The sequence below is a fragment of the Podarcis pityusensis genome, assembly GCF_964106645.2.
Source record: "Podarcis pityusensis genome assembly, chromosome: 10".
Lineage (NCBI taxonomy): Eukaryota > Metazoa > Chordata > Lepidosauria > Squamata > Lacertidae > Podarcis > Podarcis pityusensis.
In genome coordinates this window covers 11,826,623-11,844,916 of record NC_138035.1, presented here as the reverse complement: position 1 = coordinate 11,844,916, position 18,294 = coordinate 11,826,623, and the positions used below count along the sequence as shown (strand labels likewise).

Here is an 18,294-nt window from a genome sequence, read left to right as displayed (position 1 = left end):
CCGTATCTGAGGAGACCCTTGGCCTCAAGCCTTTGGCTACCCACTCCATGTCAGAACCCTTTATAGTGATGAGCAGTTTCTCATAAGAACATAATTAGAGCCTTGCTGGATCAGGCCAAAGGTCCACCTCATCCAGCACCCTGCTCTTCTGGTAGCCAACCAAATACCTCTAGGAAGCCTACAAGCAACAGTGCTTTCTCCATTCGTGATTCCCAGCAGCTGGTATTCCGAGTCCCACTGTCTCCGACAGCCCCATAGTCTGCCATCTTCCATTCTGAACCTCTGCTCCATCATGGCACCGCACTGGAAATGGCCTCGCTGTTGCCACTCTGCATCTGTTCTATTTTCTTCTGATGTCCCATCCTAGTCTTCTCTGGACTCACTTCAGCTCCTCTTTCCACAATTCCTATCATTTGAACCCTAAACATCAGAAACAATTGTAACTAGGCCCTTTCCCTCAAACGTGCTGGGACCAATTCCTTCTTGCGTCCCTCCCTTCCTCTCAGGATAGATACCGTCATTGGACATTCTGCCTGGCCACTTGCAAAGCGATATCACCTGACCTCTGAGATTACAATGCTATCTTATTGCGCTGTGTCAATTGTTAGACAATCCATTGACAGAGTGGCTTATAAATAATCAAAATGGATTACTTGGCACTCAGAGTTGTACGTGCTTAAACAATGATGCTGATGTTCAGATTCCTCCCATTTTTGCTCATTTTCCCAGTACTCCTACCCACATAATCTCTTATCTACAATTGCAATTCAGTACAGCCACCGTACTGTACTCCTTTTGCTCCCGAGGACTTGCCAAAAATTAATAATAAATAAAAACTGAAAAACAGCGCTGTGTTTTGTTTTCTTGTGCTGGTCTTTTTTGGCTGTACAAAACTTGCATAGAAGAGAGGGGAGGAAAACACAATTGTAGGAAAGGAAAATGGGATGGACACACAGTGCCCCATTCCTAGGAATAGCCTGGCTTGCCAAACATCATTTGTAACCCTAGAAACATTTTAACTGCAGACAAGTAGACTTGTTGTTACTCTTACTTGTAGCCAGTTATCTACGTCAATGTGTATCTAAGACACCAACCATTATGTTACTGGAGAAAAGCATGGGAATAATATGGAGAAAGGACAAGAAGACACCACACAGAGCCAGCACCAAAACATTTCACAACAAGCCTCTATTGCAGGGTTTCCCATACTTGGGTCTCCAGCTGTTGCTGGACTACAACTCCCATCATCCCTAGCTAGCAGGACCAGTGGTCAGGGAAGATGGGAACTGTGGTCCAAAACCAGCTGGAGACCCAAGTTTGGGGAACCCTGCTCTAGGGCCATAGTACTGACAATCATGGCTTGATCTTAATCCCGCTCCTCTACTTCCAGCTTAGATATCACTGGTGCCTTCAAGAAGTAAGCCTTGGGTTAAGGTCTATTGCTGAGATCCTACTCCATATTTATGCTTTGGAGACTCTGATCATGGCTCGATGGACACAGCAGACTCCCAACTGTCCTAGAAGACAAGATCGGTTGAGAATGCCAGTGGAATGATCAGGAGGTGCGACTCTGCTGCTTGGAGGACTGGAGATGCTTCCTCCTACGCTACAGTTTTTCGAACTGTACACATGCATAATAATGTTGATGATAAACCCGCCCCCCCCCCAAACATAGATAATACATGTGCCTCAAGCTGGCCAGGGAAGAAGAACAAGAAGGGAGAAGCAGAAAATTATTCAAGGGTGCAAAAGGAAGGAGGAAGCAAGACAAGTGGGGGAGCCAAATTTGGTAGACAAAGGATGCAAATATTACTACTCCTGGTGTGGGTAATCTTTCAGAAAATGGTTCACTGCAAGCCACAAACACACAGCGCAAATGATAAGGGAAGTGTATGGATGTTTGCATAAATGATGCACACATAACTCTGAATGATGGTATATATTTTTAGGAAGCCTATATACATGAAGATTTCTTCGGAAACCTACGTTATGGAAACAGTATGGAATTTTAACATTCCGTAAATGGAAACACTGAGATTCCTCTGGCTTTAGACAGACGCACAAACCAACCCATCTCCACTCATTGCATGCATATTAATTGCAAATAATTCATCCGTAAGCAGCCTCTATGGCTCTCCACCCCCACTTTATGTTAAAGAGGTTGCCATTAAAACTTAGATGTGACTTTATCCCCCAGGCAGCATTTAAAAAGAAGAAGATTGCAGATGACGTCCACCTTTCTGTACAGCAACAAGTTCCAAGTACTTTTTGTCATCAAGCGCTCTGCCTGTTTTCTCCTTTGAGCTTTGACACAAGAACTTCCTGGTTATTGGTTTTTGTTTTGTTTTTAGGAAAAGTTAACAATCTCCAACTTTTTTTAAAGTGTACAAGTCTCGCAACAGGGGTGCCGTTACATGGAGGTGGGTGGAGGCATTGCAATCCACAGCTGCAAACTGGACAGTCTCTCTCACACAGAGGCCCCCACATTTCCTTGCATAGCTGGAATATAATTTAAGGAGGCTAAATTGAGAATTATGAGACAGATTGAAAAGCAAAATGGGATGGAGGGCATCAGTTATGTCATAAAACAAAATACAACCTGGAATTCCTCCTCCCCAAGAGAAAATGATGTGTGCACATACACCATTTTTGTATGTTTCACATTTGCAGACAGCAAAAAGCAAGTACTGTTCTGGGGCAGGGCCTTATCTGTGGTGGCCCCCAATTGTGGAACTCCCTCCCCACAGAGGTGTGCCTGGCATCGTTGTTATAAAGCTTGCTGCGTATATTTTTAGGACACACCTTATTTCTTTCATTGCAAGTTGTTTAAGCTGTTCTTTTTAACATTGGGTTTTAATGTTGTGTTTTAATGTTTCAGCCCTCCCTGAGACCTTAGGCTGAAGAGTGGATAATAAATAAAACAATAATCATCTTATGTAAACCACTTTTTGAGGTCTGCCTGAAAAGCAATACAGCCGTACCTTGGAAGTCGAACGGAATCCGTTCTGGAAGTCAGTCTCACTTCCAAAACGTGACAGGGCTTCCACAGCTTCTGATTGGCTGCAGGAGCTTCTGATTGGCTGCAGGACCTATCACGTTTTTGGGACACAACACTGGGAATGAATACATTGTTCTGCTTTCTCAAAGCATTCCCACTGGAAGTTGCAAATTGCAGATACTCACACAGGGCTGCTAATATGATTCTAGCCTGACAAGGTCAGCAGGGAAACTTAACAGATAACAGAATTCCTCAAGTGATTTGTGATGCTGCGGAAAGAACATGAGATGTTGCTAGGAGGGGCCACAGAAGAAGCCTTTAATTCTCGATCAGGAAACTGAGGCAAAAGTTGTCTGGTCAAAGTCTGTGCCAAGAGCAAAACAGATGCTATAGCAGCCATTCCCAACATTACTTTTGGCACATTTTCTTCCATATAGTAGTTGAACGTCGTCATCAGGCTATCCAGGCAGTGTAAGGAACCGTAGAAGATCAATTGGCTCTTTGTGGCTATTTTAAGCACATGGTCAAAGATGGCAAAGAGTGTCTTCTGCCTTATGTAATGATGAACTCGGTGTGAGGGAAAGAGCTGGCATCTGTTGAACTCCTGCCAAAGCTTTATTTTCCCTTCCCACTAAAGAGCTCCCTTGCTTAGTTGGGGGGGGGGGGCAGCTAGCGAGAAAGCCTGTACGTAATGGGATCTTCATGGGAGAATGGCAAAACCTCAAGAAAAACGTTCATTGTTTATATCAAGAGTGGGTAAACTGCAGCCCTCTGTTTGTTGCTGAACTCCAGCTCCTATCATACCTGAGCATTGCCCATATTGGCTGGGGCTGGTGGGAGCTGGATTCTCACAACATTATGAGGGCAACATGTTCCCCATCCCTAAGACATGAAAAGCACAAACACAAATTTAGACATTTTTTTCCCTTGGGGCTTTCTCCCTAGGAAATGCGCTTCGGACTACAGCCTAATATAAACATGGCATGTTTTCAAATTAGCATTAGCAAAAAAGAGAGAAAGAAAAGGAAAAGAGATTGCTGCCCCAAGGAGCCTACAGTCTCAATTTCCAGAGTGAGCAAGGCAAGGGAAAGGGGTGAAACAAGGGTGACAGCAAAGGTTTGTTGAAGGAGCTACCATATTTTTCGCTCTATAAGACGCACCAGACCACAAGACACACCTAGTTTTTGGAGGAGGAAAGCAAGAAAAAATATATTCTGAATCTCAGAAGCCAGAACAGCAAGAGGGATCACTGTGCAGTGAAAGCAGCAATCCCTCTTGCTGTTCTGGCTTCTGGGATAGCTGCGCAGCCTGCATTAGCTCCATAAGACGCACACACATTTCCCCTTACTTTTTAGGAGGGAAAAAGTGAGTCTTATAGAGCAAAAAATACGGTAAGTTACAGCGATACTCAAACTTGGGTCTCCAGCTGTTGTTGTTTTTAACACTCGATTGGGAGCTGCCCAGAGTGGCTGGGGAAACTCAGCCAGATGGGCGGGGTATAAATAATAAACCATTATTATTATTATTATTATTATTATTATTATTATAACTCCCATCATCCGTAGCTAGCAGGGCCAGTGGTCAAGGATGATGGGAGTTGCAGTCCAACAACAGCGGAAGGAGACCTGCAGGATTCGCAAACCCAACACGGCAACCAGGGCCCCTGGAGCTGTATTTCTGCAATGACAATCTTCCTCCAATGCAACTGACTCAAGTTTTCTACCAGGGACTTTCCTAATCATGCTCCTAGCATAAACACTACTCCCATAACCAATGTGACATGTATTACAAGGCCAAGGGTTTGGGCAGCGAACAAGATCACTGTGGCCTAATTATCGGCGCTCACTTCACCCTATTGAAATGTCAGTAAAATAATATTATGATTGCCTGAATTTGGAATTTACCCTGGCTCCTCTCCAAACTGAGCAATTCTCTTAGCTTGCTTATTCTGGTGCACCCTATCCGAAAAAGGGAATATATGTATGTATTCCAAGACTCTCATTATTTTCACATTCTAGAATAGGGCTGTAAGTAACTCTTAAAATAGACCCACACATTTTAAAAAGAAAATAAGAACGCCAGGCTTCCACTTGTCCTCTGGGAAGACTCTTCAGATTGTCAAAGATACCCTGAATAACCAGTGTTGCACACAGGGTGATTCCTGCTAGATGGCCTTTGGGATTCCTTCTATCTCCACCATTCTATGATTCTCAGTTGCTCACATTAACAGTGGACTTAATCTTATATTCCCTCTTCACCCGGTCTTTAGATGGGAGGTGTATACAGCTTTACATGGTGCATGCTCTAGTTATCTCCCGCTTGGACTACTGCAATGCGCTCTACGTGGGGCTACCTTTAAAGGTGACCCAGAAACTGCAATTAATCCAGAATGTGGCAGCTAGACTGGTGACTGGGAGTCGCCACCGGGACCACATAACACCGGTCCTGAGAGATCTGCATTGGCTCCCAGTACGTTTCCGAGCACAATTCAAAGTGTTGGTCCTGATCTTTAAAGCCCTAAATGGCCTCGGTCCTGTATACTTGAAGGAGCGTCTCCACCCCCATTGTTCAGCCTGGACACTGAGGTCCAGCTCCGAGGGCCTTCTGGCAGTTCCCTCATTGCGAAAAGTGAGGTTAGAGGGAACCAGACGGAGGGCCTTCTTGGTAGTGGCGCCCGCCCTGTGGAATGCCCTCCCTTCAGATGTGAACGAAATAAGTAGCTATCTTATCTTTAAAAGACATCTGAAGGCAGCCCTGTTTAGGGAAGTTTTTAATATTTAATGCTGTATTGTTTTTAACACTCGATGGGGAGTCACCCAGAGTGGCTCGGGAAACTCAGCCAGATGGGTGGAGTATAAATAATAAATTATATTTATTAATTATTAATTATTATTAATTATAATTATTATTATTATTACATTCACTTAATTCAAAATCTTATTAAGCCAGCAATGCTTCAATTTGAAGTGGGGGGGGGGGGGCTCCTACGCATTTTGCTGCGTGGGACACTAGACATCAGCCCCCAAAGTCTGGCCCTACGGTGCCAACAACAACCTCTCAGCCTTTGTGAGGCCCCTGTAGCACCACAGTCCAATCTACCTTTACTAGGTTTGTGAAGAGGCAGAAAATAAAATCATAGAATTGTAGAGTTGGGAGGGACTCCCCCCCACAAGAGCCATCTAGTCCAACCCTCTGCAATGCATGAATCCCAGCTAAAGCATCCGTGAGATGTTAGAAAATGGCCACATCTTAGGCTATGCAGTGCCTGCACCTATCAGATTACGGAGTACGGGAAGAGTGAAGTAGGGGCATGAAATTCCGGGGGGGGGGTCAAATGAGAGGAATTGTGGAAAGAGGAGCTGAAGTGAGTCTAGAGAAGAGGAGAAGGAGGGTTATCAGAAGAAAGAAGAACAGGTGCAGAGTAGCAACAGTCAGGCCATTTCCTGTGGGGCGCATGGGGGCCTGTGATGGAACAGGGGTTCAGAATGGAAGAGGCACACTGTGTGTCTCTTGAAGAAGTGCAACTCTGAATACCAGTTGCTTAGTGAGGAGACTGGTGTTCCACTCAGGTCCTGCTTGTTGGCCACTGTGAGAACAGGATTTTGGACTGGATGGGCCATTGGCCTGCCCCAGGAGAACTCTCCTTATGTTCATGAACCAATAGATCAGCGGTTCTCAACCTGTGGGTCCCCAGATGTTGTTGGACTACAACTCCCATCACCCCTGAGCTCTGGCCTTGCTAGCTAGGGGTGATGGGAGTTGTAGTTCAACATCATCTGGGGACCCACAGGTTGAGAAAGGCTGGAACAGATGATGGAACTTTAGGTAGATGATGGCAGAGGGCCTTTTCAGTAGCGGCACCCGCCATGTGGAACGCCCTCCGGGCAGATGTCAAACAGATAAACAGCTATGCGGTTTTAAAAAGCCACCTGAAGGCAGATCTGTTCAGGGAAGTTTTTAGCATGTGATGTTTGTTTTTACTACAGTGGTACCTCTGGTTACGGATCTAATTCATTTCGGGGTGCCGTGTGCACCCTGAAAAATCTGTAACTAGATGCGCCACTTCTGCACACACACGCAGAGCACTTCTGCACATGCGCGAGCGGCGAAACCCAGAAGTAGATACTTCTGGGTTTGCCACGGCCATAACCCGAAGATTCTGTAACCTGTTCTGTAACACAACATAATAATATAATACAGTGGTACCTCGGGTTACAAATGCTTTGGGTTACAAACTCTGCTAACCTGGAAGTAGTACCTCGGGTTGAAAACATTGCCCCAGGATGAGAATGGAAATCATGCGCCGGTAGCATGGCGGCAGCAGCGGAAGGCCCCATTAGCTAAAGTGGTACCTCAGGTTAAGAACAGCTTCAGGTTAAGAACGGACCCCTGGAACGAATTAAGTTCGTAACCCAAGATACCACTATGGAGCTTCCCAGAGTGGTTGTGGCAACCCAGTCATATGGGTGGCATATACATTATTTTATTTTATATTATTATTATTATTATTATTATTATTATTATACAGTAGTCCAAAGTTGAGAATTGGGTTCATTTCATGTTTTGTTTCTCCATTAGTTGGGGTTGTTAGTTTGCCTTTACTTGTTTCCAAAAGAAAAGTGTCTCATTGAAACCAAGTAACTATTTCCAGGTTCCTCAGCAGATCTTTCTTGAACATTAGAAGAATCCTTAGTTATGGTAAAAACAGCTTGACAACAGGGAGAATGACCTACAGGAGTGGTGGATGCTGGGGAGGCATCTGTTGGAGATAACCTAGCTCTGGGCTGCTTTCATGAGGCAGAAGACTGGAATCGAAGGGAGCTTTGATCTGTAACTAGGGGCTGGGGGGCACATGCTTTGCCCTGGATTCATAGGAAGACGGCAAGTCACAGAACCAAAACAAAACCAAGGCCCGTGTACCTTGGTACTGCCTATAGTGGCTGGAAGAACTTCTATGGGGTTTTAGACAGGAGTGTTTCACAGCCCTGCACAGAAATGACAGGGATCACACCCAAGACCTTTTGCACCCATAGACATATCCTCTACCACTGAGACCCTCAGTCTCTGGTACAACCGGTTAAAGGGATCTTGGGTTAGCAGTTTTGGAAAGAATTGTGACCAATGACTTATAGCAACTGAGCTGGCTGGATCAATACTGAGCTGGCTGGATCAATAGTCTGACTCAGCAGAAAGCTGTTTCACATGTTCTGTGTTTATATCCTTTTCCACACCGGAGCAGTATGCATTGCGCACACACAGAGAGAAAAACCTCCGATTACATCACCCTCTGCAAAATTTCTACCCGCTCTTCTCAGCTAAGATTGTTCCTCCCCAAGAAAGTGAGATCGATAGGTCTGAACTGCTTCACATAAGAAATGCTAGCATCAATCATTTGTCAAGTCTTAGCCTGTCACCACAAGAACCACCTTTGTGGACGGAAGGCCAAAAACAGGACCAAACTCATTAAGTGACAGAACTGCTATTGCTTACATATTGCTCAATAGTTTTCTCATCCTTCAGTGCATGTTTGCTTCCATCCAAGTTAGAACGTATGAACGGTAGAGAACAGTTCAGCAACTGTTAATCTCTACCATCTTTAAAAAGTAAAACATGGACATGCTCCAAATTTCCAGTACAGATGTGGTCCTCCCCACCTTTGCCTCACTAACTGGTTTTAACAAGAATGACCTTCCGTAGGCTGTCAGTAAGTTTTCCTCCAATACGTTAGCAAAATATTGAAGATATAATCGTGATCTACTGGTAGATCGTGGTGGTGGTGGTGTGTGTGTGTGTGTGGTATGTGTCCATGGTTGATCACAGTAGATCTTGGCTCCCCCCAAAAGAATTTTTTAAAAAAAACAGTTTTGACTTCTTAAAAAAAGCTCAAAAACTTTGGTAGATCATTGCGATTTTATTTTATTTTATAGTGGGAGTATTTCTCAGTCTCTTGAAGGCTGGACATGCCATCTACCCAGTCTCCTTGCCCAGTCCCAGAAACCCAGAGCTGGAGCGTTCCAAATGCTCTCGCCATCAAGACGTCTAGCACAATGGTCAACCAAAATCTTCCCTCTTGTAACTAAAGGACCTTCAGATCTCACAGATTCCTCATCCAGGGTGATTAATCGATCATTATCAGGTGCTTGTGAGTGATTCAGTCCATCTTCTCTCTTGGACTACTTCCCCAACACAAGGAGGGCACATGCCATCATAAAACTGAGGTAGGTGGAGGGAGAGTGGACTGTTCTTAAGGAATGTGTGATCACAACGGGATCTATTGGTGCATAGTGTAATGGTTCTAGGGGTTGCTCGTGCGTAAATCGGCGCCACACCTGGCTGGGTTGCCTGAGTGAACCCTTTCTGTCCGAACAGCCACTCGCCCGTGGCTGTCTCAATCGCTGGCAGAATCCGTCAGTGGGCGTTTCTTGAACTTCTTCCAGCAAAGAAGCTCTTTGACGCCTAGTCTCCGCCTACTCTCCCTGCGCGGAAGCCTTCTGCGCAGGGAGGGTGTGGGCAGAGGAGGACCCGTGCTCTCCCCGCTGGTCCCTGGTGAGGAGTCATGGAGCCACCTCGCCGATTCCCCCATCTGCCCCCTTCTCCACTGGTGCTATGCTGATTTCCTTCCCCAGAAGATGTGCTGCTTCTCTCCCTCCCGGGACGCTCTCCGGAATCCCTCTGGAGCCCTCCCTCTCCCCCTGGCTCCGATGGCAGTTCCCTGACACATAGGTAGGGCCCACTGGGAGAAGATCACTGTATCAGAGTGACCAAAGCCCAGCTCTGTATACTTTTCTTTTATCGCTCCTTCTCAGTCCTTGCTTCTTTCAGTGCTTCGAACCCTCTCTAAACATGCTGCCCACCACAAGTTTGCCCTCTAGCCAGATGAACATCTCTCCTTTTCTGGCGGGGCTGCACTAGCCAGCCTCTTCTGATCTGTCCAGCTCACCTTCATAACCGACTGCCAGGCTGACAGCTTGAGTAGGGAGTTGCCCCACCAGCCACTGCTCACAACAACTTTGAATATATTTCTTCCAGTGTTTGAAAGTGGAATTTTACACCTGCTTGGTGTTCCGGGAAAGGTATGACTCAGCTTTTGGACCAGGACGCTCTTTTCTAAGGATAAAACTATTTGGGCTCTGATGTAAACTATTCTTTCCCTTGGTTTAACAAAATCAGGACATAACCTGATTTCCTTAGCAGAAGGAGATACAGGCGCAGCCCCATAAAATAAGCTTTTATATATTCTCAGCAGCGTTCCCAGAATAGTAGTTCAGTAACACGTGGCATACCTCTGGTGGTGTGTGTTGTTGCCTAGAGTCATGATGTTGAAGATGACCTGCTTAAATCACTGGATAAAAATGTTCCCAAGTTATAGTCCAAACCTTTTGACATTAACACACACAAAGTTATCTTGCGTTGTTGCCGTCCATTCTGTATACTGCATTTCCAGTTTTGAGTGGAATCAGGAATCAAATAGCTAAGGCGAATGTGGAAGAGGCTGGTGTTAAAAGAAAAACAGCAAGCAGTGATTTCTCTAGGCCTGCCAGCTACAAAATGGGATGGAGGCAGAATCAGCATGGAGGCAGGGGCTATACAGTCCACATCACGGGTCAGCAAACATTTTCATCAGGGGGCCGGTCCACTGTCCCTCAGACCTTGTCGGGGGCCAGACTATATTTTGAAAAATATAAATACCCTGCAAGCCGGTCCCACAGCTGCCTCCAGACCTGGAGGAGGAACGCACTCTGCATGCGCTCAGGAGCGCATCTTGGCGCTGCCCGCTCACTGGTGTTGTTGATGAGCAGGAGCTGCTCCATCGGCCCGTCCACCCGGAGCTTCCAGGCGGCGTGTACCACACTCTGCGGCCCACTGTCCAAGGCCAGGTCAGCGGGCAGGCCGCGCACATGGAGTGCCATGCAGGTGCCGCGCAGCTCACCCTCCACCGAGCATGCCGCCACCAGCAGTGCTGAACCAGGCACCAGGCGCGGGGCCAGCAGGTGCACCAAAATCTGGCTGAAGCCCCATGATGCGCCCGTCTTGATGCCCATGGCACTGCCCAGACCCGCCGACTTCTCCGTCCATGGCCATGCTGGGTTTACCTCATTGCGCAGGTGGCGAGGCTTCGGATTGGCTGCAGGAAGTTCTTGGAGCCAACCTGAATGCTATGCAAGCATTGCGGAAGTCATTCCCCAAATGGCGAGGTGTCCGCGGCTTCTTTTCAAGGATGTACAGAGCCGGTTTAGCTCAGTGTGGGGACTGATTAAGCAGGCTGGATTTACAAGCCTGGTGGGCCTGATCTGGCCACAATCCTTAGTTTGCCAATCCCTGGTCCACACTATACCTTTAAAGCACATTCCTTCCTTCAAAGAATTCTGGGTGCTCAACTTTACCCCTCACAAAGTTCCAATTCCCAGCAACCCTTAAACTACAGTTCCCAGAGGCAGGGATGAGTCAGGCTGGTGAAGAGTCATGGGTGTCTTCCCTTCCTGCTGCGACAGGCTCCCTTCCTCCCTTGTCTCCCAGAACCAGGAGAGGTATGAAACAGGAGGAGCAAAGGCAGCCTGTAAGCAGGCACAGTCTCTGATTGTTTGCAATGAGCCCTGCAGAGAAGGAGACATATACAGCTGTGGGAAGGCAGGGACTTTCAGTCTCAGCAACTGATTTCATTGAGTAGGACCTACAGGCAGAGGCATCAACTATAGGGGGCGAAAAGGGCTTCAGCCCCCTCAATATTTGTGGGTAGGGGGCTGAGCCTCCCAATATGGAGCGGGCCACCATCCCCTGCAGCCCGCCACTGCCAGGCACTCTTGCACACCGGGCGGGGGTGGAATGCACGGAGGGACGAATGACGTCACACCCCCTCAATGTTGGTGCTCATGCCTATGGGGTGGAAGCTGCTGTGCTCATTAGGCCTGAAACTCTGCCAAGTCTGTGAAGATCGTGTTTCGCTTAACTCCAGCTTTGAACTGTGTGATTTACTGACCAGCTTGCTCTCTGACAGGCAGCCTTCAAAGGCAGTTCGGAAACCGCAGCCAGTGCAGAATGCAGCAGCCAGACTGAGAAAAGGAACCAGGTGGTCAGATCACAGAACCCCTATTCTGGCCCAGCTGCATTGGATGGTTCTATCCTGTCCATATAGTTACAAGCTATGGTTTTCCCAGTAGTGATGTATGGAAGTGAGAGCTGGACCATAAAGAAGGCTGATCGTCAAAGAATGGATGCTTTTGAATTATGGTGCTGGAGGAGACTCTTGAGAGTCCCATGGACTGCAAGAAGATCAAACCTATCCATTCCGAAGGAAATCAGCCCTGAGTGCTCACTGGAAGGACAGATCGTGAAGCTGAGGATCCAATACTTTGGCCACCTCTTAAGAAGAGAAGACTCCCTGGAAAAGACCCTGATGTTGGGACAGAGGACGAGATGGTGGGACAGTGTTCTCAAAGCTACCAGCATGAGTTTGAGCAAACTGCGGGAGGCAGTGGAAGACAGGAGTGCCTGGCGTGCTCTGGTCCATGGGGTCACGAAGAGTCGGACACGACTAAATGACTAAACAACAACAGCATCCTATCACAGCTTGGGACCGAGAGCCCCATCACAAACCTGCCCATGCCCTTAGGTCAACATCAGACACCCTCCTCTGTGTACCCTCTGTGATGAAATTTTTAAGAGTGGTGACAAAGGAGTAGGCCTTATCAGTGGTGGCTCCCCACCTGTGGAATGTTCTTCCCAGCAAGGCCTGCCTGGTGCAGACTTGTGTCGTCTTTTCAGTGCTAGGTCCAGATGCTCCTCTTTTCCCAGGCATATGATGGGATGGTTGCTTTTATGCCTTTGTTTCCTTGATTATCCCTGATGATTTGTGTTTTGAGGTGGTGTGCTTAGGATATCATGACAATATTCATTCTGTTCTGCATTATGGTCTTGCTTTAATTTCTGTATTTTTTAATTTATTGTAAAATAATCTGAATAGTTTTGGTTTTAAAAGACATTTAAACTAATCTGAGCTAAATAAGAAATGAGACGCGCCCCCCCGACAAATAATATGTTTAGCAGGCCATTGAAGCCATGACCAAAAGTATCGCCACAAATCTTCTAAACACATTTTGACTGCCAGCCTGGGATAGCTCTGTCAGTGCAGCCCGAGGCTCTTAATCCCAGGGTTGTGGGTTCGAATCTCACTTTGGACAAAAGATCCCTGCATTGCATGGATGACCTACATTGTCCTTTCCAACTCTAAATTATTCTATGACCTGTCTTTAAATCTAAGACATTTAAGAGGCATGCACCCTTCTCCCTGTATTCAAGTGCATTTGCTCTCTGCAAATACAACATTTTCTCACAGCAACATCAGTAAGAAAGCATTGTGGGTGCCAATCTTTGATTAGTTGTGCTCTTGTGTCTTTTGGAGAGAGAGAGAGAGAGAGACCTTTTCTACCCTTTATCTGTATGCCAATGAGTTCTTCACGTCATCCTATTGAAGTTGCCCCAGCAGTCAGGGGTGGTGTGGTGTGGGGGGAAGTAATTTGGCAAGCCAAATGTCCAAAGATCAAGAACAGGAGCCGCAAACAACAAATACTTTCCATTCTAACACACAATAGATAACGTGCCGCCCCTACCAGCGTTGCACGCTTGCAGATATGAAAGGAAACATCTAGGCAAGGCACCCCTTTCAAGGTTAAGGCCTGGTGTCCTTGTCTGTGAAGCACAAGATTAGAAGAGAAAAGAAAATCGCTAGATACACACAAGCCCTCCAAGCAATCATAGCTGATGCTGCCATTGGGATGCATTGTATCACTGGAAACAAGGGTGGGAAGCTATAGCATTACAACCCCTTCTTGCCTTTAGCAAGTCATGTACACAGACGCACCTCCTCCTCCAATGCAACTTATATAGAACATGCATAGAGGGATTTGAAAGCCCCTCCACACATTTACCGTCAGCAAATGTGTTTGCGTGGGAGGTGTCTGTTCACAGTCCTCTGTTCACAACATGCACACACCTTGCTGTAAGATAAACACCTTGCTGCAAAGATAAACAACTTTGCAGCACATCCATCCTTAACTTTGTAATAATAAGGCCACCAAAGAACAGATTCTCATCTCATCTTATCACATCATTGCAATAAACAGCAGCCATACGCTTCTTCAAAGGCCTTTCCTCATTGGATATAAAATGCAAAAGGATGGAGATATATCAAGAGAATTGTGGTTAGTTTTCCAAGTAGAAGTTTTAAGAAAGGGCTGCAGTGCCATCCCAAAACTTTTAGGAAGCAGTGTACTTTATAAACCAAAAACTCGATGGGTAGCCTCACAAAGCATTTCAGAACACTATTGTGACAGGTCGAATTCGTGTAAAACCCATTTAAGCAGTAACCATTCCCTTCCCATTTACTTTTTTAAAAGTAGAGTTAAGGCACAAACAACCCTCAAGAACCAAAATCATGCCTTGCATAAATAGTTGCCCAAAAGTATTCTGTAAAGCTCAAAAATAAGGGAAATTTCCCCTAAAATTAATGACATGCCCTCTGCTAAGGCAGCAATGCACACATCACTTAGAAAATCCTTTCTCCGACGAAGCAAATACTAATAATAAAACCCCACAAGTTTTTCAGCTCTTTAGCAGTCTCAGCCAGTGTTAAACTTATTACAGCTCCAGCTTCGAAATAAATCCCACGGCAACCAACTTTTCCGGTCTGCATTAAGGGATATATTCAAAGTTCTCACTGAAGACTCCGCTGAAACATCAGCTGAACCCCCCTCATCCTTTTTTTTAAAAAAGGAGGGGGGGGTCTAATTACCAGAAACTCTTGTTGTATCTTAAACCCAGGAATTCATATTGTGGTTACAGCACCGAGGTTGCAGTGCAGTCGAGGTTAAGCCCCATGTGATTCTGAAGCGCAGACCAAGCCCGTGCATGCGTTGTACTTGTGAGTAAGGTAAACGGAGGAGGGGTTCCTATGGGGGAAGAAAGAAAGAAAGAAAGAAAGAAAGAAAGAAAGAAAGAAAGAAAGAAAGAAAGAAAGAAAGAAACAGGCCTACCTTAAAACTTTCCAGCTTTTCAGTGGGTCCAGATCAGAGATGATTGAAACCATTGTATTTTTTTTAAAAAACAAAAAGACAGGAAAATGTAAAAAGCAAACGATCTGCAGAGTTGCACAGCTACTAAGAAGCAGGCTGCTGTCTCGGCTTTTACTGGGTGGGAATGACAACAGACAATCCGAAACGAAGAAGTAAAAACACAGAGAGAGAGAGGGAGAGGGAGAGAGCGCTTCCTCCTTTCCCAGCTGATAAGAACTTGAGCGTCTCTCTTTCTCTCCACCCTCCCCCCGCAAAAAACCCCACAAAAAAACCCTATCTTGTTGTGTTTAAAAGGCTTGCCAAAGCCCTGGGCTGCATTTCTCCACTATCACTCCCCCCCTCCCCACCTTCACTCCCTCCTTTTAAAACAAAACAAGGAGAAAGACCCCGTAATCTACTGCTGCAACTGATCAAATTGTGACCTTTTTGCCGTCCACTGTAATTCAGAGAGTGCAAGCTGGCAGCTAAATCTCTCTTTATTAACACCGTCCGCCTCTGCTTTCTTAAGGAACAAGCACAGATCAAAAAATTTGAAGGCTCTGCAGACACTGCTAGCAATCATTCACAGATTATTGCAAGCTGGAGCCGTTCTCTGCTGTTGGCGATTTTGCAACGCTCTCCCCAGCTCTCCTTAGACTTAGCCCAGAGGTTAGGATTCCCGCCCCCCCTCCTTTCCCCATAGTTAAGATTTTATGACACTCTAAAAGCAAACACACATTTTCTTTCTTTTTCCTTTCCAAAAACTCCCCACCCCTTTCTCCTCTTTCCCCCACCCTCAAAGCTTTCCCTGCAGTGACCAAAACAAAAACTCACTCTAGCTCTCTCTCTCTTCTTCTTCTTTTGCAATGTGTAACAGATTTGTTAATTTCAGAGCCACAATTCAAAACAGCCCCAATTCTGGCAGCATATTCCTGTTATTGTTGAAATGAGAAAAAAAGGGGGAAAACAAGGGGGGGGGGAGGTTTAACGCCTTGACGTATCTGAATATTCCCTTTGCGTTCAGAATCTTAGGAAGTGAAAGGTGTCTAATTCCTTGAGGAAGGGTAAACAGACCCTCTTTTAAATGTTTCCTCAAAGTCATTTTAAGACAGGGTTTGTGATCTCCGCCATTCATGAGTACAAACTTTTGTGCTCAGATCTTGCTTGAAGGTTTCCCACATGTATCTGTGAGAACAGGATGCTGGACCTGAAGGGTCATTGGCCTAATCCTGCAGACACGCCTTACATTCTTGTGCATTTGGCTTTTTTCCTACCACCTGAGTGCAGTGCGGCATAATAATAATAATTTATTATTTATACCCCGCACGTCTGGACGTGGTTCCCCAGCCACTCTGGGCTGCTCTCAACAGGACATTAAAACACAATAAAAGATCCAACATTAAAAACTTCTCTAAACAGGGCCACTTTCAAATGTCTTCTAAAAGTTAGATAGGTGTTTATTTCCTTGACATCTGATGGGAGAGCGTTCCACAGAGCGGGCGCCACCACCGAGAAGGCCCTCTGCTTGGTTCCCTGTAACCTCACTTCTCGTAGGGAGGGAACCACCAGAAGGACCTCGGAGCTGGACCTCGGTGTCCGGGCAGAACAATGGGGGTGCAGACTCTCCTTCAGGTATACTGGGCCAAGGCCATTTAGGGCTTTAAAGGTCAGCACCTTTGTTTTAACTCATCCATTTGACATCCTGTTTGTAGGTTAGGGTGCAGTTCAAACCCCAGTTGCTCCTGACTGGTGTGTGTGAACTGGGCAGGAACATCCTTCCACCCAGCCCCATTGGCCTCTGCCAATCTCCATCTGCAGAGTGGTGTCAGTGCCACACACAAAGTGGCAAAAACAGTGTGTATGTTTGCACATGCATGCATGCCTGCTTCTATAGAGATATGGAACCATTTCACAATGAAAAGTGGACCAAGCATAGGACACTCAGTTCAATTTCCATTGGTTGCAAAATACAGTGGATGCTCGGGTTGCGAACGTAATCCGTGCAGGATGCACGTTCGCAACCCGCAGCATTTGCAACCCGTGTCTGCACATGCGCTGGTTGCAATTCAGCACTTCTGCACATGCGCAAAGCGCGATTTAGTGCTTCTGTGCATGCACAACCACGGAAACCCGGAAGTAACCCGTTCTGGGACTTCCGGGTTTCGGTGGTCTGCAATCCAAAAAAACGCAACCTGAAGCTGCTGTAACCCGAGGTGTGACTGTAAATTCAGACAGGAATCAATGGGAGTCCCATTCCAGACTCCCCAGTCATTCTTCATTTATGCCATTTAGAGGTGAGGTTGTAGCAGCGGGTGGCTTTCTCTGTGCCCATCCCTTGGAGAGTGCCATTTTATTTACCCTCAGTGCCCTGGTTATTGCATCGTTCTAGTTCCCTGCATGTAAACAAAATGGCAGCCACCAGAAATGAAATGGCATACATGGAGCCTGTGGCGCAATGGGTCAGTACAACTGGGCTGTTAACCAGAAGGTTGGTGGTTCGAGCTCATCCAGAATAGGATTCCAGATTTGGACTAGATGCATAGCTGTCAACGTTTCCCTTTTTAAAAGGGAAATCCCCTTATTCTGAATAGGATTCCTCACAAGCAAAGGGAAGAGTTGACACCTATGACTAGCGGACCCTTGGAGTCCCTTCCAACTTTACAATTCTTTGATTGTTCTGACGAAAATAGAGACATCCTACCATGCTCTCCAACATTTCTCCAATGGTAATAGGGACGTCGTAAGGAAAAATGGGACATTCTGTTATCAAATCAGAAACCAGGATGGCTTCTGTGAATCCGGGATTGTCCCTGGAAAAAAGGGACACTTGGAGGGTCTGCTACTGTCTGAGCTATCAAAAACATCTTTGTTTAGACAAGCTTACCCAGAAGCTTTAGAGGGATGCGGGTGGTGCTGTGGGTTAAACCACTGAGCCTAGGACTTGCCAATCAGAAGGTCGGCGGTTCGAATCCCCACGACGGGGTGAGCTCCCGTTGCTCAGTCCCTGCTCCTGCCAACCTAGCAGTTCGAAAGCAGCTCAAAGTGCAAGTAGATAAATAGGTGGGAAGGTAAATGGCGTTTCCGTGCGCTGCTCTGGTTCACCAGAAGTGGCTTAGTTATGCTGGCCACATGACCCGGAAGCTGTACGCCGGCTCCCTCGGCCAATAAAGCGAGATGAGCGCCGCAACCCCAGAGTCGGCCACGACTGGACCTAATGGTGAGGGATCCCTTTACCTTTTAACCCAGAAG

The 18,294-nt window shown here is 46.4% G+C and overlaps 1 protein-coding gene across 6 annotated transcripts in view; it reads right to left on the bottom strand.

Moving 5' to 3' along the window:
• The window catches only part of CELF2 (CUGBP Elav-like family member 2), a 524,880-nt gene extending 509,177 nt beyond the window's left edge, over window positions 1-15,703 (bottom strand). The window contains exon 1 of one of the 6 annotated variants that reach the window (XM_081022933.1): window positions 15,028-15,703. In XM_081022933.1, the coding sequence (XP_080879059.1) occupies window positions 15,028-15,080 (53 nt within the window). In that variant the 5' untranslated portion in view covers window positions 15,081-15,703. The remainder of the gene's footprint in view (window positions 1-15,027) is intronic. The other 5 variants (XM_081022913.1, XM_081022915.1, XM_081022923.1 and 2 more) reach the window with 5 other exon arrangements.
• Between the last annotated feature and the right edge of the window lie 2,591 nt (window positions 15,704-18,294).